At 38.1% G+C, this 23,601-nt stretch overlaps 1 protein-coding gene across 20 annotated transcripts in view; it reads right to left on the bottom strand.

Moving 5' to 3' along the window:
* Tc2n (tandem C2 domains, nuclear) overlaps positions 1–23,601 on the bottom strand; it is a 96,854-nt gene that overhangs the window by 23,491 nt on the left and 49,762 nt on the right. For all 20 annotated transcript variants that reach the window (XM_087554334.1, XM_087554321.1, XM_087554319.1 and 17 more), the window contains 4 exon segments: positions 23,470–23,545; positions 22,632–22,732; positions 20,251–20,367; positions 8,277–8,468 (listed from right to left, as the gene is read on the bottom strand). In XM_087554334.1, coding sequence (XP_087410460.1) covers positions 8,277–8,468; positions 20,251–20,367; positions 22,632–22,732; positions 23,470–23,545 — 486 coding nt within the window.

Below are 23,601 nucleotides of genomic sequence, written 5' to 3' on the forward strand. Positions count from 1 at the left end.
TGGACCCTTGGGGGTTCCCAGAGACTGAATCAACAATCAAAGAGTGAGCAGGGCTGAGCCTAGACCCCTTGCAAACATATAGCAAATGAGCAGTTGGTCTTCATGCCAGGTCCCAAAAACAGGAGCAGGAGCTGTCCCTGAATCTGTTGCCTTCCTGCCTATAGATGCCATTTCCCTAAATGAGCTGCCTTGTCTGACCTCAGGGAGAAAATATGTGCCAAGTCCTGCAGTAAATTGATGTGCAGGAGAGGGTGTGGGGTACTAATGGGGAATAATACCTACAGCAGGGCTCCTAACCCTCAAAGGAGAAGGGGAAGAAGAATTGGGGTAGTTCTTTGTGAGTGGGAACTGAAAAGAGAGGGGGAGGGCCTGAAAATTGGCATGTAAAATAAATAAATTTAAAATAAAATGATGGCTAATAGAAAAAAAGGTGGGGAAGAGTCTCAAACACATGGGCAGAGGGAAATTTTCCTGAACAAAACATCAATAGCTTATGCTCTAAGATCAACAATTAACAAATGGGACCTCATAAAACTGCAAAGCAAAGGACACTGTCATTAGGACAAAATGGCAACCAACAGATTGGGAAAAGATATTTACCAATCCTACATCCCATACAGAACTAATATCCAAAATAAACAAAGAACTCAAAAAGTTAGACTCCGGAGAGCCAAATAACCCTATTAAAAATGGGGTACAGACCTAAACAAAAAATTCTCAGGTGAGGAATATCGAATGGCCGAGAAGCTCATAAAGAAATGTCCACCTGCTAAGACTGAACCCCCAGTGAACGTGATTGTTGGAGGGAAGGCAGCAATGGGGGGAGGATGGGGAGGGGAACACCCATAAAGAAGGGGAGAGGGAGGGGTTAGGGGGATGTTGGCCCGGAAACTGGGAAAGGGAATAACATTCGAAATGTAAATAAGAAATACTCAAGTTAATAAAAAAAAGAAGAAGAAGTAAAAGAAAAAAAAAGAAATGTCCAACATCCTTAGTCATCAGGGAAATGCAAATCAAAACAACCCTGAGATTCCACCTCACTCCAGTCACAATGGCTAAGATAAAAAAACTCAGGTGACAGTAGATGCTGGCGAGGATGTGGAGAAAGAGGAACACTCCTCCTTTTGGTGGGACTGCAAACTTGTATAACCACTCTGGAAATCAGTCTGGAGATTCCTCAGAAAATTGGACATTCCACTCCCTGAGGACCCAGCTATACCACTCTTGGGCATATACCCAAAAGATGCTCCAACATACAACAAAGACACATGCTGCACTATGTTCATAGCAGCCTTATTTATAAGAGTCAGAAGCTGGAAAGAACCCAGATGCCCTTCAACAGAGGAATGGATGCAAACAAAATGTGGTACATCTACACAATGGAGTACTACTCAGCTATCAAAAACAATGACTTTGTGAAATTCACAGGCAAATGGAATGAACTAGAAAATATCATCCTGAGTGAGGTAACCCAATCACAGAAAAACATACATGGTATGCACTCATTGATAAGTGGACATTAGCCCAAAAGCTCGAATTACCCAAGATGCAATCCACAGACCACAGGAAGCTCAAGAAGAAGGATGACCAAAATGCAGATGCTCCCACTCCTTCTTTAAGGGGAGAACAAAAGTATCCTTAGGAGGCAATATGGAGGCAAAGTTTAGAGCAGAGACTGAAGGAATGACCATTCAGAGCCTGCCCCACATGTGGCCCATATATGTATATATACAGCCACCAAAACTAGATAAGATTGATGAAGCTAAAAAATGCATGTGGAAAGGGACTGGATATAGATCTCTCCTGAGAGACACATCCAAAGCACATCCAATACAGAGGTCAATGCGAGCAGCAAACCACTGAACTGAGAATAGGACCCCCTTGGGGGCAATTAGAGGAAGTATTGAAGGAGTTGAAGGAGCTTGCAACCCCATAACAACAACTATGCCAACCAAGCAGAGCTTTCAGGGACTAAACCACTACTGAAAGACTATACATGGACTGACCCAGGGCTCCAACTGCATATGTAGCGGAAGATAGCCTTGTTGGGGCACCAGTGGAAGGGGAAGCCCTTGGTCCTGCCAAGGTTGGGCCCCCCAGTGCAGGGGAATATGGGGGCAGTAAGGGAGAGATATGGGAGGAATACCCATAGGGGGGATGGGGAGGGGAGGGCATGGGGGCTTATGGACAGGAAACCGGGAAGGGGAATAACATTTGAAATGTAAGTAAAGAAATATATCTAATAAAAATTTTTTAAAAAGAAAGAAATGTATCTAACCAAAGAAGTAAAAGACCTCTACAACAAAAAAATTCAAGCTATCAAAAAAGGGTATCACAGAAGGTATTAAATGATAGAAAGACATTCTACACTCCTATATTGGCAAAGTTAATACTGTAACAAAGACTAGTCTACCAAAATTAATTTATACATTTGATGCAGAAACCTATCAAAATTCTGATGTCATAGTATACATATTTAGAAAAAATATAAAAATTCATAGGGAACCACAAAAGACCACAATAGCCAAAGTAATCCTAAGGTGTAAGAACACTGCTGGAAGCATAACAATACCAAACATTGTACTATACTATAGCACTATAGTAATAAAGACATCCTGACACTGGCATAAAAACAAACAGGTAGAACAATAAAATAAAGCACTCAGAAATAAAGCAACAAGGCTATGTTCAGTCAGTTTTTGAAAGCAGAAGCAAAAGCAATCATTAGAAGGAAAAGAGCCATCACTGAATACGCTGTCTCAAGCCTTTCATTCCAGCAGTCAGGAGGCAGAGGAGTGCAGATGCCTGAGTCTGAGAACAGCCTTGTCCACAGAGAGTTCCAGGACAGCATGGACTACATGATACAATCTATATAAAAAAAAAAAGATAGATAACTTAGTCAACAAATGGCACTGGCAAAACTGGATGTTTACCTGCAGAAGAATGAAATAAAATTCTTACCTTTCACCTTATTTAAAAAATCAGTTAAAAATGGATCACAAATCTTAATTTTAAATCAGAAACACTAAAATTTCTAGAAGAAAACACAGCAGATAGCCTGGAAATTGTGGGACTTGGTAAAAACTTACTTTTCAGAAGTTTTAGCAGCCTTATTTATAATAGCCAGAAGCTAAAAAGAACCCAGATGCCCTTCAACAGAGGAATGGATACAAAAAGTGTGGTCCATCTACACAATGGAGTACTACTCAGCTATCAAAAACAATGACTACATGAAAATCTTAGGCAAATGGATGGAACTAGAAAATATCCTGAGTGAGGTAACCAAATCACAAAAGAACACACATGGTGTGCACTCATTGATAAGTGGACATTAGCCCAAAAGCCTGGGATTCCTAAGAAAAAAACACAGATCATATGAAGCTCAATAAGAAGGAATAAGTGTATATTATGCAAAAATAAAAATAAAGAAGTACAGAATAGCCAAAATACAGTCCACAGAACTCAAAAAGGTCAACAAGCTGAAGGACCCAAGTGAGGACACCTCAGTTCCACTTCAGAGGGAGAAGAAAGCAGCCACAAGGGAGAAAGGAGGGAGGAAAAGGGAATTGGTGGGGAGAGGGGAACATGATCAGGTATTGGTGGGGAGGAGGGGGAGGACTGAAGCCCTGGAGCCCTGAGGGCCAGCAGAAAGAATGGAAACAGGCAACCTTGGGAGGAAGGAGGTTGGGAGGACTCTCTAGAATGTAAAGTAAAAAGACTCTCAGGACTCAAGGGGGGAACCCTAAATGAAAGGCCCTACAGTAGGGCGAGGAAACTTATTGAATCCACCTCCAGCAGAAAGACAGGGCAACAAGTGAAGGATGGGGTTGCTATCCCACAGCCAAAGCTCTGGCCCACAAATCTTCCTGTTTGAAAGAACTGCAGGGATGGAAATGGAGAAGAGCCTGAGGAAAAGAAGGTTCAGTGACAGACCCAAAGTGGTTTCCAGTTCAAGGGGAGGCCCCAAGACATGACCCCAATACTGAAGCTATGGGGTGTTCACAAAATGGACCTACCATGACTGCATTCCAAAAGATCCAACAAGCAGCTGAAAGAGTCAGATACAGATATGTGCACCCAACCAATGAACAGAAGCTGCTGACCCCTCTGGTTGAAATAAGGAAACTAAGGAGGAAGCCACCCTGTAGGAGGACCAGCAGTCTCAATTAACCTGGACCCCTGAGATCTCTCTGACATTAGATCACCAACCAGGCAGCATACACCAGCTGAGATGAGGTCTCCAAAACACATACAGCAGAGGACTCTGGGTCTGGGTTCAGTCAGAGAAGATGCACCTAACCCTCAAGAGACCGAAGGGCCCCAGGGGACGTGGGAACATCCCTGTGGAGATGAGTTGGGAGTAGTGCAGGAGGGGGATGTGAGGAAGTTTGGGATGTGGAACCCTCAGGGGGTTGACTGGAAGGGGAATAAAATCTTGAGTGTAAAAATAAATTAAAAAATAAAAGAAGGAAGATCAAAATGTAGATGCTTCATTCCTTCTTAAAAGGGAGAACAAAATACTCACGGGAGGAAATACAAAGATAAAGAGTGGAGCAGGAACTGAAGAAAAGGTAATCCAGAGACTGCCCCACCTGGGACCCATCCCATATGCAGCCACCAAACCCAGTCAGTATTGATGACGTCAAGAAGTGCTTGTTGATAGGAGACAAATATGGATGTCTCCTGAGAGGCTCTGCCAGAGCCCTACTGATACTAATGAGGATGCTTGCAGCTAATCAATGGACTGAACAAAGGGACCCCAATGGAGGAGTTAGAGAAAGGACCAAAGGAGTTGAAGGGGTTTACAACACTATAGGAAGTACAATATCAGACAACCAGACCCCACCAGAGCTCCCATGGACTAAACTACCAAACAATAAGTACACATGGAGGGACCCATGACTCCAGTCACATAAGTGGCAGATGGCATTGTCCAGCATCAATAGAAGGGAAAGTCCTTAGTTCTGTGAAGGCTCATTTCCCCAACATAGGGGAATGCCAGGGTGTTGAGTTTGAAATGCGTGGGTGGGAGTGGGAGCATCTTCATAGAAACAAGGGGAGGAGGAGGAATATGAGAGGGGGGAAAGGGAATAACATTTGAAATGTAAATACATAAAATATCCAAGAAAAATAAAATTTTAAAATATAAAAAGTTTTAGATTGATTTATTTTATTTTTATATTATAAGTGGTTTGCATGCATGCATGCAGGTATATGTACCTAGTGAGCATATGGGTAATTGTGAGCTACCGTTCAGATGCTAACTCTAACTTAGACATCTCTCTAGCCCTATCAAACACATTTTTAATAAAACACCAATAGCATAAGAACTAACTACAAATATCAACTACAAGATACTATAAGAAATTTAAAGTTTCATCACAGCAAAGGAAACAATCAGCAGCGCAAACATCACACAGAATGGGAGAAAATCTTTACCAACTGCAATTCTGACAAGGTGCTAACATCTAGCATTTATCAATAATGCAGAAATTAAATATTAAGGAAATAAACATGCCAAACAAGAAACAAGCAAATTAAGTGACGAGACAAGGAGAAGGAGGGGAAAGAATAGGAGGGAAAAGACGAGTAGGAAGAAGAAGAGGAAGAGGAAGAAGAAGAGAAAGAGGAAGAAGAGGAGGAGGAGGAAGAAGAGGAGGAAGAGGAAGAAGAGGAGGAAGAGGAAGAAGAGGAGGAGGAGGAGGAGGAGGAGACAACAACTTCAATGCCGATAATACAAATGGTCAATAACTATTTTAAATTGTTCAATAACCCAGGCCATCAAGAAATGCAAATTAAAACTACTTTGAGATATTACAATTAGATGGCTATTATAAACAAATCTGATGACAATGTTGAAGATGTGCTGAAAGAGAAAAGTTTACTCACTGTTAGTAGGCATGCAAACTAATATAGCCATCGGAGAATTCTCAAAAACAATAAAAATAAAATACCATATGACCTAGATATATCACTTCTAGCCAAATAACCAGAGAACTGTAAATATTACTAGAGAAATCTGCATCCTCATTTATTGCTGCTTAATTCACTAAAGCAAAGAGTTGGAATCAACCTAGTTGTCTACTAACATAAAATGTGTGAAAATTTCATATATGTAGAAAATAAAATGTTATTTAGTGCTAAAGAAAATAATGTAATCCCAAAATTTTCAGGAAAATGCATAGGCTTATAATGTATAAGATTAAGCATGATCAACAAATAATCTTAGGAAGAAAACTAACTGGATGTTCTTTCTCATATGTAGAACCTAGCCAATAACATATTGTGAACAAACATACATATGGGAATACAGTATATAACATGTAGAAAGAAGAACAAGAAAGGATATGTATTAGGTGATGAAGACTGACTGCAGGTAATGGACATGACTTAATAAAGGCAATATAAAGCTAACTTTTTCTAGTTCTGTGATTTGAATTCTTTTGGTTTGGGTGGTTGGTAAGTGCATCAAAACATATTCAACAGTGAAAGTATGAAACCCAGTGAGAAGTTCCAGAATTTCATAGGACTGTTCTAAATAAAACTCATATATATGGTCTGCTTAATTTCAGTGCATAGTGTTTTATTTGAGTTTTTATGATAAAATTCATTTCTAGAAACCAAGAATATATTTATAACCATGCCCACAAATTCTTCAAAAAATTTTCTCAATTTCTTTCACTGAATTATCTTCTGATATAACCTATCTTTAGCATTTAATATATGAAACATCCATTTGATATATTCTATAAAATATGACTACATATTACTATCTCCTAAGCTATTAGAATTAATGCCAGTGACAAATTCCCATCATAATTACTGTGATTTAACAACAAAAAAGTAATTAAAATTAAGTTTTAAAATGATGTAACAAGTGTTATAAACACATACACCAGGGACTGAGATTGAAAATATCAAAAAACAATTAAAAAGAAATTTTAGTTCTTCTGACCACTTTAACAATTTTTTGTCTTGTTTTGTTTTTCATTTTAATCTCTATTTCTCCCTTCCACTTTGGTGGTTCTCAAGCCAGACAACACACTAGACTCACTTACTGGGAAATTCTGACCCTTAAGAAAATTTAATCTTATTAGTTTAGGTGTGGAAATGTTTTAAAAGTTCCCAAATGATAAGAATGTATAGCTGGGGTTCTTTTAATTAGTACTTCAAGTCATCCTAAATATTTTTAAAGAAATAAAATATAAGTCCTATATAAATTTAAAATCATATTTAGGATAAGCTTATAAAGTTTAAGACTGATTTCTAAAAATGTTATCCCAAGAGAGAAACTCTTGGAAGAATTCCTAAATACTTTAATGACAGTGTTTGACTGGCTGTGAGAAGAAAATATCAGGTCTCAAAAGGTGAGCAAGCAATTTTTGCTGATAGCAATAACAATTTAAAAAGTTAACTTTAAAAACACCCATGCTGGGGTTGGGGATTTAGCTCAGTGGTAGAGTGCTTGCCTAGCAAGTGCAAGGCCCTGGATTTGGTCCAAAGAGATGGCTCAATCTGATGGTGATTGTTGCTAAGCCTGACAACCAGAGTTTGATCCCCAACACCTAAATAATGAAGAGAATCAACTCTCACAAGTTGTTCTCTGATGTCTCACACATGCTATAGCATACATCCTCCTCCCTCAAATAATACAAAAAAAATTGGACATAAAAATAAAAATGTATTGAGATGAAAACAAACTTTCATTCTATGATGGGGGTGGGGTATAGCTTGGTAGCAGAAAATGTGTTCAACATATAAGGTCCTAGAGTCCGTCCCTAGTACTGGAGGCACGGGAAGGACCCAAATTGCATTTTAACCAATTTGTGAACAGACATATAGCTAACCTAAAATTAAAACCATTTTTATTAATTCTGCTTTATAGTAATCTCAGATTGCATTTGGATTTTACGATTCATTCTTATTTTCCCCCAGTCCTCAGCTACTAAAATCTTTTAGAAATTCTTTAAAGATATTTACACTTCATTGGCATTATTTTCAGGATTGCTACTACTACAGTAGACATTAATAAAAATGTTCTAGGAAAGGATGTCATGATGTTATTTGGAAGAAAATAAAGGAAAATGATTATGTTAATGTTTTATAGTTATTTCTAAAATATTATTTTTTAAATAATATTGCTTCTTGAGAGCTTTCATAGTTTTTCCCACATATTGCAACATATATTCAAATTATCTCCCAACAAATGAACGTTATTAAATAAACCATTTTAAAGGTATGAACTATGTCCATTATTACATACTATTATCACTTACAGAAAATTTTGAAGGTGGTATTATTTCCAATGAGTAATCCATTTCCTGGGTACTAAGAGTTCTGAGTGAAAGAGAACATTCTCCAATGGTTTTCTTCTTGGGAGTTTGAGTTTGAATCTTAAATGCAAGTCTCACAGCTTGTAGATTTTGTAGTTTGATAGCAAATACAAACGTTTCCATAAAGTCAATAGCCTAATAAAATAAGAAAATATTAAATATAAATACTTTTAAAAGGACATGAAATTATAGAAGAAATTTGTATATCTACGAAAAGTATGTAAAGTATATTTCACAAGTATTGTAGACTTGTGGAAAGGAGGTCCAGTGACAGGCCCAAATTGGGACCCATCTCAAGGGGAGACTCCATTATTACTGGTGCTATGATGTAATTACAGAAAGGAGTTTAGCATGGCTGCCTCTGAGAGGCCCAACAAGCAGATGACTGAGACAGAAGCAGATACTTACACCCAACCAATGGATTGAAGTCGGGGACCCCTGTGATTTAATTAGGGAAAAGCTGGAAGAAGTTGAGGAGGAGGGCAACCCCATAGGAAGACCAGCAACCTCAACTAACCTTGACCCTCCAAGATCTCTCAGATACTGAGCCACTAACCAGACAGCAAGCACTAGCTGATTCAAGGCCCCCAACACACATACAGCAGAGGACTGCCAGGTCTGGACTCAGTCAGTGATGTACCTAACTTTCTAAAGACTTGAGTCTTCAGGGAATGGGGAGGCCTGGCAGGGTGGGATGTGGTTGGGGGTGTGCTGGAATATTGTCTTGAAGACAGGAGTGGGTGGGAGAGGAAGAGTGGGATGAGGAATTATCAAAGGGCAGAATTGATAGAGGATAATGACTGTACTGTAAAAAAAATTATTAAAGATAAAATATTTTAAAAAATGAAAACAGTGTTCTTGTTTTTCTGTATTACTTAGCTTCACAAGTTATATTTATATTATTTAAGAATTAAGATCAATATTAATAATAACCTTCCCAGAATTCAGTTTTGCCTTTTTGATAATTAGACTATTTTCTTATCTTGGTTTTCTAATATACCTTTCTTGCTATTCATCACAATTTTTCACAATTTGATGAGAATGTTTCAAAAATTTCATATATAAGTATACTAAGCATACAAAATAGTAAGCTGTTCACATAAAGAGAATTTAATTCTCTCTTTAAAAGAGACTGAATACTAAATTGTTCTTTGCTATATAGTTCCTTTACACCATTGGTGGAGCTTTTTTAAAAGTCAAGGTATCTAGTCAAAGCACAGATTACCCTACCCCACAGTTCTACCAGCCTACCAGGAAGCCTGCTTCAACCCAGGACACACAGGCCAGCCAAAACCAGAGACAACCAGATGAAAGGCAAGTACAAGAACATAATCAACAGAAGTCAATACAATATGGCACCATCAGAACCCAGCTCTCCTACTACATCAAGTCCTGGATATCCTAACCCAACTGAAGAACAAGATTATGACATTAAATCCCACCTCATGAAGATGATAGAATTCTTTAAAGAGAATATAAATAAACTCCTCAAAAAACACAGGAAAATACAATCAAACAAGAAAAGGAAATGAATAAAACAGTTCAAGACCTAAAAACAGAAGTAGAAGCAAGAAAGAAAACATAAGTAGAGGAAACCATGGAGATGGAAGACCTAGGAAAGAGAACAGAAACTACAGATGCAAACATCACCTAAGAATGCAAGAGATGAAGAGAGAATCTCAGGCATATAAGATACCATAAAAGATACTGATATATTGGTCAAAGAAAATACCAAACATAGAAAATTTCTAACTCTAAACATGCAAGAAATTTAGGACACTATGAAAAGATCAAACCTAAGAATGATAGGAATAGAAGGGGATGAAGACTCCCAGTTCAAAGGGCCACAAAATATATTCAACAAAATCATAGAAGAAAACTTCTCTAACCTAAAGAAAGAGATGGCTATTAAAGGTACAAGAAGCCTACAGAACACAACATAGATTGGACCAGAAAAGAAAATTCTCCCACCACATGATAATCAAAATACTAAATGTATATAAAAAAAGAATATAAAAGGTTGTAAGGGAAAAGGGACAAGTAACATATAAAGTCAGACCTAAGAGTATTACTCCTGACTTCTCAACAGACTCTAAATCCAGAAGGGCCTAGGCATACGTCTTACACTTTCTAAGAGACCACAGATAGCAGCCCAGACTATTATAACCAGAAAAACTCAACCACCATAGATGAAGAAACAAATATATTCCATGATAAGACCAAATTTAAACAATATCTTTCAACTAATCCAGCCCTACAGGAGACACTAGAAGGAAAGCTCTAATATAAGGAGGGCAATTACACCCAAGAAAATACAAGAAATTAAATATCTTCATCATCTTACATCAAAACTAAAAGAAGAAAATCATACACACACACACACACACACACACACACACACACACACACACACTTCCAACAACAAAATAAGAGTAACTAACAATTACTGGTCATAAATAGTTCTCAACATGAGTAGATTTAATTCACCAATAAAAAGACACAGGCTAACAGACTAGGTATATGAATAGGATCCACTATTCTTCTGCATAAAATCATATGTCAGCAAAGGATAAAGATGCTACCTCAGAGTAAAGGGCTGGAACAAGATGTTCCAAGAAAACAGACCTAAGAAACAATCAGGAATAGCCATTCTAATATCTCATAAAATAGACTTTCAACCAAAAGTTATCAAACGAGATGGGGAAGAACACTCCAGAATAATCAAAGAAGAAATCCACTAAGATGAAATCTCAATTCTGAAAATGTATGTCCCAAATTCAAAGACATCCACATTCATAAAAGAAACTTTACTAAAGCTCAAATCACACCCTGAACCCTATACAATAATAGTAGAGGACTTAAAATCTCCATTCTCACCAAAGGAAACGTCATATAAACAGGAACTAAACAGAGAAACAATTAAACTAACCAGTGTTATTAATCAAATGGACTTAAAAGATAGTTCGGAACCTCATGGATCCTTCTCCAAAATTAACCAAACAATTGAGCACAAAGCAAGCCTCAAAGGATATAAGAAAATTGAAAGAACCCCTTGCATTCTATAATAACACCATGGATTAAGGCTAGAATTCATGAAACACAGAAACAACAGAGAACCCACATATTAATGGAAACTAAACAAATTTTAGTCAATAATCACTTTGTCAGGGAAGAAATATCAAATATACATATATATCTCCAGAAGCTTACCACCAACAAAACCAAACAACCCAATTGAAAAATGGGGTACAGAATTAAACTGAGAATTCACAATAGAGAAATTTCCAATGGCTGGGAAACACCTAAAGAAATGTTCAAAGTCCTTAGTGATCAGAGAAATGCAAATCCAAACAACCCTGAGATTCCATATTATACCAGTTAGAATGACTGAGATCAAAACCTCATGTGACAACACATGCTGGCGAGGATGTAGAGAAAGAGGAACACTCCTCCATTGCTGGTGGGATTGCAAACTGGTACAACCATTCTGGAAATCAATTTGGAGATTCCTCAGAAAATTAGAAATAGACCTACCTAAAGATCTAGAAATACCACTCTTGGGAATATACCCCAAAGATGTTGCACCATGCCACAGAGGCACATGTTCCACTATGTCCATACTTATTTGTAATAGCCAGAAGCTGGAAAAAACCAGATGTCCCATAACAGAAGATGTGGTTTATTTACACAATGGAAAACTACTCAGCTATTAATTACAAGGACATCTTTCTGAGTTTTGTAGGCAAATGGATGAAACTAGAAAATGTCATCCTGAGTGAAGTAACTCTGACCCAAAAGGACATGCATGGTATGTTCTCATTAATAAGTGGATATTAGGCCAAAAAAAAGTACAGAATAGCCAAGATACAGTCCACAGACCTCAAAAAGATCAACAAGGTGAAGGGCTCCACTGTTCCATTTAGGAAGGAGAAGAAAGCAACCACAAGGGGGGAGGGAGGGAGAGACAAGGAAGGGAAAGCTAATGGGTGTGAAGGGAGAGAAGAACATGATCTGGTATTGGTGGGGGTTGGGGGAGGACTGGAGCCCTGAGGGCCAGCAGAAAGAATGGAAACAGGCAACCTTGGGAGGAAGGAGGTTGGGAGGACCTTCTAGAATGTACCAGAGACCTGGGAAGTAAAAAGACTATCAGGACTCAAGAGGGGGAACCCTAAATGAAAGGCCCTACAGTAGGGAGAGGAAACTTATTGAATCCACCTCCAGCATAAAGACAGGGCATCAAGTGAGGGATGGGGTTGCTATCCCACAGCCAAAGCTCTGGCCCACAAATCTTCCTGTCTGAAAGAACTGCAGGGATGGAAATGGAGAAGAGCCTGAGGAAAAGAAGGTTCAGTGACAGGCCAAAAGTGGGTTCCAGCTCAAGGGGAGGCCCTAAGACCTGACACCATTACTGAAGGTATGGGGTGTTCACAAAATGGACCTACCATGACTGCTTTCCAAAAGACCCAACAAGCAGCTGAAACAGTCAGATGCAGACATGTGTACCCAACCAATGAACAGAAGCTGCTGACCCCTCTGGTTGAATTAGGGAAAAGCTGGAGGAAGCTAAGGAAGAGGACAACCCTGTAGGAGGACCAGCAGTCTCAATTAACCTGGACCCCTGAGATCTCTCAGACACTGGATCACCAACCAGGCAGCATACACCAGCTGAGATAAGGCCTCCATATACAGCAGAGGACTCTGGGTCTGGGTTCAGTCAGACAAGATGCACCTAATCCTCAAGAGACTGTAAGCCCCAGGAAGTTTAGAGGTCTGCTGGGATGGGTGAGGTGGAGACATCCTTGTGGAGATAGTATGGGGGTGGGGTTAGGGTGGAATGCTAGAGGGCAGGGTCAAGGTATGGGATGTGGAACCCTAGGGGTGGAGGATGGACCTGGAGGGGAATGAAATCTGGAATTTAAAAATAAATAAATAAATACATAAATAAATACATAAATACATAAATAAAATTAAGTGAGTAAATGAAAAAAAATAAAGTTTTTAAAAAGTAACAAATAGAAACTGAAACAATCCTACAGCTCCCTGCACCCAAATCCCATGGAGGAGAGAGAACTCCCAGAAGTGTAGACAATCCTGAGAACTCAGGACAGGCCCCTCACTTCTGCCCATTTCTATTCACATTCCTGGCCCAAGAGGAAACTGCATAGTGCCTCTGGATACAGGAATATAAGAGCAGTGAGTGGCAAGAAACTTCTGGTTTCTTCCTGTGCACGGAACTGACATGAACATAGATCCCTGCACCCAAATTCCAGGGGAGCAAACTGGAACCTTAGAAGTGTGGACACTCCTGAGAATCAAGTGGAGACAAATACTTTCTCCCCACATTCCCTACCCAAGAGGAAATCACCTAGTGCCATCTGTGCCCCCCGGGCACAGGGACCTAGGATCAGTCAGGGGCAGGACCCTTCCAGTTTCTGCCTGCGCCAAGAGTTGAAAGCCAGTCACCAGGAGTGCCTATATACCTGAGAGCAGAGCTCTCTGTTCCCAGAACTCATTGAAAGAAAACAGGTCTACAGGAGTTCTTACACACAGGCCTACACAAAGGTCAAGCCACTTTCAGAGACAGTAAGATAAGCTAACACCAGAGACAACCTAATGGCAAGAGGCAAGCACAGGAACCTAAGAAACAGAAACCAAGACTACTTGACAGTTCTCGCACCAAAGCAAATACTGGATGTCAAAACACACTGGAAAAGCAAGATAAGCATTTAAAATCACATTTTACGATGATGATCAAGGACTTTAAGAAGGATATAAATAACTACGTTAAAGAAATGCAGGACAACATGAATAAACAAATAGAAGTCCATAAAGAGGAAACACAAAAATTCCTTAAAGATTAACTTAAGAATTACAGGGAAACACAAACAGATGAAGGAAATGGACAAAACCATCCAGGAACTAAAAATGGAAATAGAAAAAAGACAGAAAGCACAAAGAGAGACAACCTTGGAGACAGAAAACCTAGGAAGAGATCAGGAATCATAGACACAAGCATCACCAATGGAATACAAGAGATAGAAGAGAGAATCTCAGGAGCAGAAGATTCCATAAAAACCATCGACAAAACTGTCAAAGATAATGTAAAATGGAAAAGGTTACTGGTCCAAAACATACAGGAAATCCATGACTCAATGAGAAGATCAAACCTAAGGATAATAAGTATAGAAGAGAGTGAGGACTCCCAACTCAAAGGACCAGTAAATATCTTCAACAAAATCATAGACGAAAACTTCTCTAACCTAAAGAAAGAGATGCCCATAAACATACCAGAAGCCTACAGAACTCCAAATAGATGGGACCAGAAAAGAAACTCATCCCGTCACACAATAGTCAAAACAACAAATGCACAAAACAAAGAAAAAATATTGAAAGTGGTAAGGGAAAAACGTCAAGTAACATAAAGGCAGACCTACCAGAATTACACCAGACTTCTCACCAGAGACTATGAAAGCCAGAAGATCCTGGACAGATGTCATACAGACCCTAGGAGAACACAAATGCCAGCCCAGGTTACTGTATCCAGCAAAACTCTCAATTAACATAGATGGAGAAACCAAGATATTCCATGACAAAACGAAATTTACACGATATATTTCTACAAATACAGCCCGACAAAGGATTATAAATGGTAAAGCCCAACATAAGGAGGCAAGCTACACCCTAGAAAAAGCAAGAAACTAATCACCTTGGCAACAAAACAAAGAGAGGAAAAGCACATAATCTCGCCTGCACATACAAAGATAACAGGAATTAACAATCACTATTCCTTAATATCTCTCAACATCAATGGACTCGATTTGCCAATAAAAAGACACAGATTAACAAACTGGATACGCAATGAGGAACATTTTGCTGCCTACAGGAAACACACCTCAGAGAAAAAGACAGATACTCCCTCAAAGTAAAAGGCTGGAAAACAACTTTCCAAGCAAATGGTCTGCAGAAGCCAGCTGGAGTAGCCATTCTAATATCGAATAAAATCGATTTTCAACTAAAAGTCATCAAAAAAGATAAGGAAGGACACTTCATATTCATCAAAGGAAAAATCCACCAAGATGAACTCTCAATCCTAAATATATTTGCCCCAAATACAAGGGCACCTACATAAAAGAAACCTTACTAAAGCTCAAAGCACACATTGTACCTCACACAATAATAGTAGGAGATTTCAACACCCCACTCTCATCAATGGACAGATCATGAAAAAAGAAATTAAAGGGAGATACAGACAGACTAAGAGAAGTCATGAACCGAATGGATTTAACAGATATTTATAGAACATTCTATCCTAAAACAAAAGGATATACCTTCTTCTCACCACTGCATGGTACTTTATCCAAAATTGACCATATAATCGGTCATAAAACAGGCCTCAACAGATACAGAACGATAGAAATAATCCCATGTGTCCTATCAGACCACCACGGGCTAAATCTGATCTTCAATGACAATGAGGAAAGAACGCCCACATATACATGGAAGTTGAACAATGCTCTACTCAATGATCACCTGGTCAAGGAAAAAGTAAAGAAATTAAAGATTTTTTAGAATTTAATGAAAATGAAGGTACAACATACCCAAATTATGGGACACAATGAAAGCTGGGATAAGGGGAAAACTCATAACTCTAAGTGCCTGCAGGAAGAAACAGGAGAGAGCATATATATGAAGCTTGACAGCACACCTAAAACCTCTAGAAGAAAATGAAGAAAATACACCCAGGAGGACTAGAAGGCAGGAAATAATCAAACACACAGATGAAATCAATCGAGTAGAAACAAAAAGGACTACAAAGAATCAACAGAACCAAAAGCTGGTTCTTTGAGTAAATCAACAAGATAGATAAACTCTTAACCAGACTAACCAGAGGACACAGAGAGTGTGTCTAAGTTGACAAAATCAGAAATGAAAAGGGAGACATAACAACAGAATCAGAGGAAATTCAAAATATCATCAGATCCTACTACAAAAGTCTATATTCAACAAAACTTGAAAATCTGCAGGAAATGGACAATTTCCTAGACAGATACCAGGTACCAAAGTTAAATCAGGAACAGATAAACCATTTAAAAACCCCATAACTCCTAAAGAAATAAAAGCAGTCATTGAAGCTCTCCCAACCAAAAAGAGCCCAGGTCCAGACGGGTTTAGTGCAGAATTCTATCAGACCTTCAGAGAAGACCTCATACCAATACTATCCAAACTATTCCACAAAATTGAAACAGATGGAGCACTACCGAATACCTTCTACGAAGCCACAATTACTCTTATACCTAAACCACACAAAGACACAACAAAGAAAGAGAACTTCAGACCAATTTCCCTTATGAATATCAACGCAAAGATGCTCAATAAAATTCTTGCAAACTGAATCCAAGAGCACATCAAAACAATCATCAATCATGATCAAGTAGGCTTCAATCCAGGGATGCAGGGATCGTTTAATATATGGAAAACCATCAACACAATCCATTATATAAACAAAATGAAAGATAAAAACCACATGATCATTTTATTAGATGCTGAGAAAGCATTTGACAAAATTCAACACCCCTTCATGGTAAAAGTCCTGAAAAGAACAGGAATTCAAGGCCCATACCTAAACACAGTAAAAGCCATGTAGCTAATATTAAAATAGATGGAGAGAAACATGAAGCAATCCCACGAAAATCAGGGACTAAACAAGGCTGCCCACTCTTTCCCTACTTATTCAGTATAGTTCTCGAAGTCCTAGCCAGAGCAATCAGACAACAAAAGAAGATCAAAGGGATACAGATCAGAAAGGAAGAACTCAAAATATCACTATTTGCAAACAATATGATTGTATATTTAAGTGATTCCAAAAGTTCCACCAGAGAACTACTAAAGCTGATAAACAACTTCAGCAAAGTGGCAGGGTATAAAATTAACTCAAATAAATCAGTAGCCTTCGTCTACCCAAAAGAGAAACAAGCCGAGAAAGAAATTAGGGAAACGACACCCTTCATAATAGTCCCAAATAATATAAAATACCTTGGTGTGACTTTACCCAAGTAAGTGAAAGATCTGTATGATAAGAACTTCAAGCCTCTGAAGAAAGAAATTGAAGAAGATCTCAGAAGATGGAAAGATCTCCCATGCTCATGGATTGGCGGGATTAATATAGTAAAAATGGCCATTTTACCAAAAGCAATCTACAGATTCAATGCAATCCCCATCAAAATACCAATCCAATTCTTCAAAGAGTTAGAAAGAACAATTTACAAATTCATCTGGAATAACAAAAAACCCAGGATAGCTAAAACTATCCTCAACAAAAAAAGGACTTCATGGGGAATCACTATCCCTGAACTCAAGCAGTATTACAGAGCAATAGTTATAAAAACTGCAAGGTATTGGTACAGAGACTGACAGGTAGACCAGTGGAATAGAACTGAAGACCCAGAAATGAACCCACACACCTATGGTCACTTGATTTTTGACAAAGGAGCCAAAACCATCCAATGGAAATAAGATAGCATTTTCAGCAAATGGTGCTGGTTCAACTGGAGTTCAACATGTAGAAGAATGTAGATCGATCCATTCTTATCACCCTGTACAAAGCTTAAGTCCAAGTGGATCAAGGACCTCCACATCAAACCAGATACACACAAACTAATAGAACAAAAAGTGGGGAAGCATCTCGAACACATGGGCACTGGAGAAATTTTCCTGAACAAAACACCAATGGCTTATGCTCTAAGATCAAGAATCGACAAATGGGATCCCATAAAACTGCAAAGCTTCTATAAGGCAAAGACACTGTTGTTAAGACAAAACAGCAACCAACAGATTGGGGAAAGATCTTTACCAATCCTACAACTGATAGAGGGCTTATATCCAAAATATATAAAGAACTCACAAAGTTAGTCCACAGGGAGACAAATAACCCTATTAAAAAATGAGGTTCAGAGCGAAACAAAGAATTCACAGATGTGGAATGCTGAATGGCTCAGAAGCACCTAAAGAAATGTTCAACATCTTTAGTCATAAGGGAAATGAAAATCAAAACAACCCTGAGATTCCACCTCACACCAGTCACAATGGCTAAGATCAAAATCCCCAGTGACAGCAGATGCTGACGAGGATGTGGAGAAAGAGGAACACTCCTCCATTGTTGGTGGGATTGCAGACTGGTACAACCATTCTGAAAATCAGTCTGGAGGTTCCTCAGAAAATTGGACATTGAACTACCTGAGGACCCAGCTATACCACTCTTGGGCATATATCCAAAAGATGCCCCAAGATATAACAAAGACACATGCTCCACTATGTTCATAGCAGCCTTATTTATAATTGCCAGAAGCTGGAAAGAACCCAGATGCCCTTCAACAGAGGAATGGATACAGAAAAATGTGGTACATCTACACAATGGAATACTACTCAGCTATCAAAAACAATGACTTTATGAAATTCCTAGGCAAATGGTTGGAACTGGAAAATATCATCCTGAGTGAGGTAACCCAATCACAGAAAAACACACATGGTGTGCACTCATTGATAAGTGGATATTAGCCCAAATGCTTGAATTACCCTAGATGCACAAAACACATGAAACTCAAGACGGATGACTAAAATGTGAACACTTCACTCCTTCTTTAAAAGAGGAACAAGAATACCCTTTGGAGGGAATAGGGAGGCAAAGTTCAGAACAGAGGCAGAAGGAACACCCATTCAGAGCCTGCCCCACATGTGGCCCATACATAGACAGCCATCCAATTAGACAAGATGGATGAAGCAAAGAAGTGCAGGCAGACAGGAGCCGGATGTAGATCGCTCCTGAGAGACACAGCCAGAATACAGCAAATACATAGGCGAATGCCAGCAGCAAACCACTGAACTGAGAATGGGACCCCCGTTGAAAGATTTAGAGAAAGGAGTGAAAGAGCTTGAAGGTGCTTGAGACCCCATATGAACAACAATGCCAAGCAACCAGAGCTTCCAGGGACTAAGCCACTACCCAAAGACTATACATAGACTGACCCTGGGCTCCAACTGCATAGGTAGCAATGAATGGCCTAGTAAGAGCACCAGTGGAAGGGGAAGCCCTTGGTCCTGCCCAAGACTGAACCCCCAGTGAACAGGACTGTTGGGGGAGGGTGGTATTGGGGGAAGGATGGGGAGGGGAACACCCATATAGAAGGGGAGGGGAAGGGCTAGGGGATGTTGGTCTGGAAACCGGGAAAAGGAATAATAATTCAAACGTAAATAAAAACAGGAAAGACAAAAAAAAAAAAGAATTACACCAGACTTCTCACCAGAGACCATGATAGACAGAAGATCCTGGACAGATGTCATACAGACCCTAAAAGAACACAAATGCCAGCACAAGTTACTGCATCCAGCAAAACTCTCAATTAACACAGATGGAGAAGCCAAGATATTCCATGACAAAACCAACTTTACACAATATCTTTCTACAAATCCAGCCCTACAAAGGATAATAGATGGAAAACTCTAACACAAGGAGGGAAATACACCCCAGAAGAACAACAATGCCAACCAACCAGTGCTCCCAGGGACTAAACCACTACCCAAAGACTGCACATGGACAGACCCATGGCTCCAGCTGCATATGTAGCAGAGAATGGCCTTGTTGGGCACCAGTGGAAGGAGAAGCCCTTGGTCCTGCCAACGTTGGACCCCCCAGTGTAGGGGAATGTCGGATATGGAGGAAGAGGGTGGATGGGGAGGGGAACATCTTTATAGAAGAAGGGGAGAGGGATGGGATCAGGGGCTTATGTCCTGGAAATTGGGAAGCGAATAACATTTGAAATGTAAATTAAAAAAATATCCAATAAAAGAAAAATAAAAAATAAATTTAAAAATGTAACAAATAAGAGAAGTGTGAAAAATTTAAACACAAAGACCTACTTACATTGGAACCTTCTTTGGCTGAAGATTTGAAATGTATTGGTTTGGATAATGTTAAAATTCCTTTTATAGAAATTGTAGGAGTATCTCCATAACTAGAGGGCCAACTTATATCTCTGCACTTTAGAAAAATGAAAACATAAGTTAAGTTTTTACAAAAGACTCTGACAATACAAATATATAATATATTTATTGAATTAATAAGTTTTCTGAGGCAAGGTCTCTTTACAGAGTCCTAGTTGTTTTGGAACTCACAATGTAGACCAGGCTAGCCTTAGAGATCTACCTGCTTTGGCCTCCAGAGTGCTGTGATTAGAGGTATGAGCCACCATGCCCTACTGAGTTATTTTTAGTTTATTTTTTAATAAATTTTAGAATGCTAAAATTTTACACTCCATCCATATTAACATTTTGACATTTTCCTTCATGACATTTTCATATATACTTTGTCTTAGTTGATCACTCTTCCTCTATTCCTCTCCTGGTCATGTCTCTCATTTTTTCCCAATTGTCCCCTTCTAGCTTTCAAGTAACAACTATTACATTATCTTCCCTAACCCCCTTCCTTAAAAACTCTTTTCATAACAAATAATGAAAAATGAATACATAAAATCCATCTACTTTATCTTTCTCTTTCTAATTTCCTGACTTATGTACATATAAGTACAAATTTAAAATTAAAAGCAGGGTCAACATATGAAAGATAACATGTAATACTCTTATGAGTCTTACTTATCTCACTTGTTAATTTCCAGATCTATCCATTTTCCTGAAACATTTACAATTTAATTTATATAGCTAAATATAATTCCATTGTGTATATGTACCATATTTTCATTATCAATTCATATGTTATGGCCATCTAGACTGATTTAATTTTCTTCCATTATAGCTAGTAAAACAATAAACATGAATGTACAAGTGAATCTGCAGTAAGGTTTATAGACCTTAGGGTATATGCTGAGGAATGGTGTCCTAAGGTTTATAGACCTTAGGGTATATGCTGAGGAATGGTGTCCTAAGGTTTATAGACCTTTGGGTCTATGCTAAGGAATGGTGTCCTACAGTAATTTTCTTTTTGGGGGGGTGGGGGTGGGTTTGGGAGAGTCTGTTTCAAGGTTTGGTTGTGGTTTGTTCATTGTTTAGTTTTGGTTTTCTTTTGTTATTTAGACATTTCCACAATGATTTCCATAGTGGTTACACCAGTTTACTTACCCACAAAGGGTTCATTTACCTAACGTCCTCATCAGTATTTGCTGTCATTTTTCTTTTGATGATAACCATTCTGACTTGGATAAGATAGGATCTCAAAGAAGTTTTAATTTGCATTTGCCTGATGGCTAAGGATACTAAACATTCTTTTTGTTATTAAAGTCTTTAATTTTAATACTTAGGTCAATATATATATACATATATATATACATATATATCTACATACAAACACATATATATTAAATATTGAATGAATTGTGTATGTATATATATATATATTATTTGCCCAGTACATGTAGTTTTGATCAAGATATATACATAGAAACACATATCTACTCTCCATTATAAAGGATGTAGTATCAGAAGAAACCCACTACCAACTCATTGGCCACTCCAACCAGGGCAACAGAGGTAGAACTGCATCTCTCTGCTTCTACAAATCCAGTCCCTCTACAGTATTATCTTAGAATATATTGTCCTTTTGTATTTTTCCTTTCAAGGGTTATCTGTTCAGTTCTTAGTTCATTTGCTTGGCAGTATGGGGAATTTTTGTTTCATGTTTTCAGTTCTTTATCTATTCTAGATATTAACTCCTTGTCTAAAGTATAACTAGCAAAGATTTTCTCCCATTTTGTAGGCTGTCCATTAACTCTGCTGATAGTTTCCTTGCTGTTCAGAAATTGTTAAATTTCATGAAATTTGGGGTTGGGGATTTAGCTCAGCAGTAGAGCGCTTGCCTAGCGAGCACAAGGCCCTAGGTTCGGTCCCCAGCTCCGAAAAAAAGAAAAGAAAAAAATTTCATGAAATTTGTTAATCTCTAGGTTAGAAAGCCTTGTTAATTTCCTATACTTTAGAGTCTAATTATAACTTTTTTTCTACCTATGCCTGTATCTTGAAGTGCTTTTCCTGTTTTCTTCTAGCAGTTTCAGTGTTAAACACTTTATTAAACACTCTTTTCTACAAAATATAATAGAATCCTGAATTTTGAATATAGCTACTGACCCTTTTTCAGAAGGAAGCCACACTAGATACTTGTAGGTTATAAGATATAACTTAATTGAATGAATATAAAGGAATGAATATAAAATAAATGAATAATTTTTATATTCAACTATATAAAAATATAAACATTCAATTTTATAATAAAAATCAGCATTAACTATGCTAATTTACCTGCAAAATTGTGATCCAAATCTGCTCTGCTGAAGAATTATAAAACAATTTCACATTCAATCTCCCCAAGTCTCGTTCATCTCCTGACAGGGTAATTGTATCTGAATTATAAAGAACATGGAATAAAAACTCAAGGCAACCTTTTTATCTAAATAACCTTTGATTTAAACCAATTTTAAAAGCACAAATAAATGTTTTGGATTTTTGAGATAAGATCTTACTATGTCCCTGGCTGTCCTAGAACTCACTCTATAGACAAGGCTGGCCTTGAACTCACAGAGATCTGCCTGCCTCTCACTCCCGAGTACTGAAATTAAAGAAATGTGCCACCATTCCGGGCAAATTTTGATTCTTTTTTAAGTTTCCAATGTAGTAAGATAAAGATCATACTTTTGTGTTTTTTAGTAAAGTATTAGAAATAAAATACTCTAAGAATGCATATAGTTTAGGAATGTAACAGAATTGCAATGTGAGGAATTAAGTTAAAACTCTGCAAAGAGAACTTATCAGGTCTATGTACTTCTGAAAGTTCCTTAATCCATGTACTTTAAATCATAAATAAAAGATATATAACAGTTTACTTTGAAAAATATATTTATTATGCAATTAAGAAATACCCAAGTTAATAAAGATGGAGAAAAATATATTTATTTCTGCATGAACACTAAGCCAGCGGCAATTTGATCTCAAGTTGTGATAATACTGTCAACATTGGTAAAATAAGCAGCACACAAAATATATTGCACACTTTTTTCTTTATCCAATTATAACACTGGCAAGCTATTACTAAGTAGAAATAACCTGCTGAGCAGCATAAATAGGATACTGCATTCCTTACCCAGGCTTCTGTTACTGCCCTGAGAATTTTTTCTTGAAGAAGAACTACTAGGCACACTGGAAAATGAGTCATGTCTCTGCAATAACAATAACAATAGTAACAATATACTTAAGTCAGAAACTGAATATCAAA

The sequence above is a fragment of the Rattus norvegicus genome, chromosome 6 (assembly GCF_021556685.1).
Source record: "Rattus norvegicus strain SHRSP/BbbUtx chromosome 6, alternate assembly SHRSP_T2T, whole genome shotgun sequence".
NCBI lineage: Eukaryota > Metazoa > Chordata > Mammalia > Rodentia > Muridae > Rattus > Rattus norvegicus.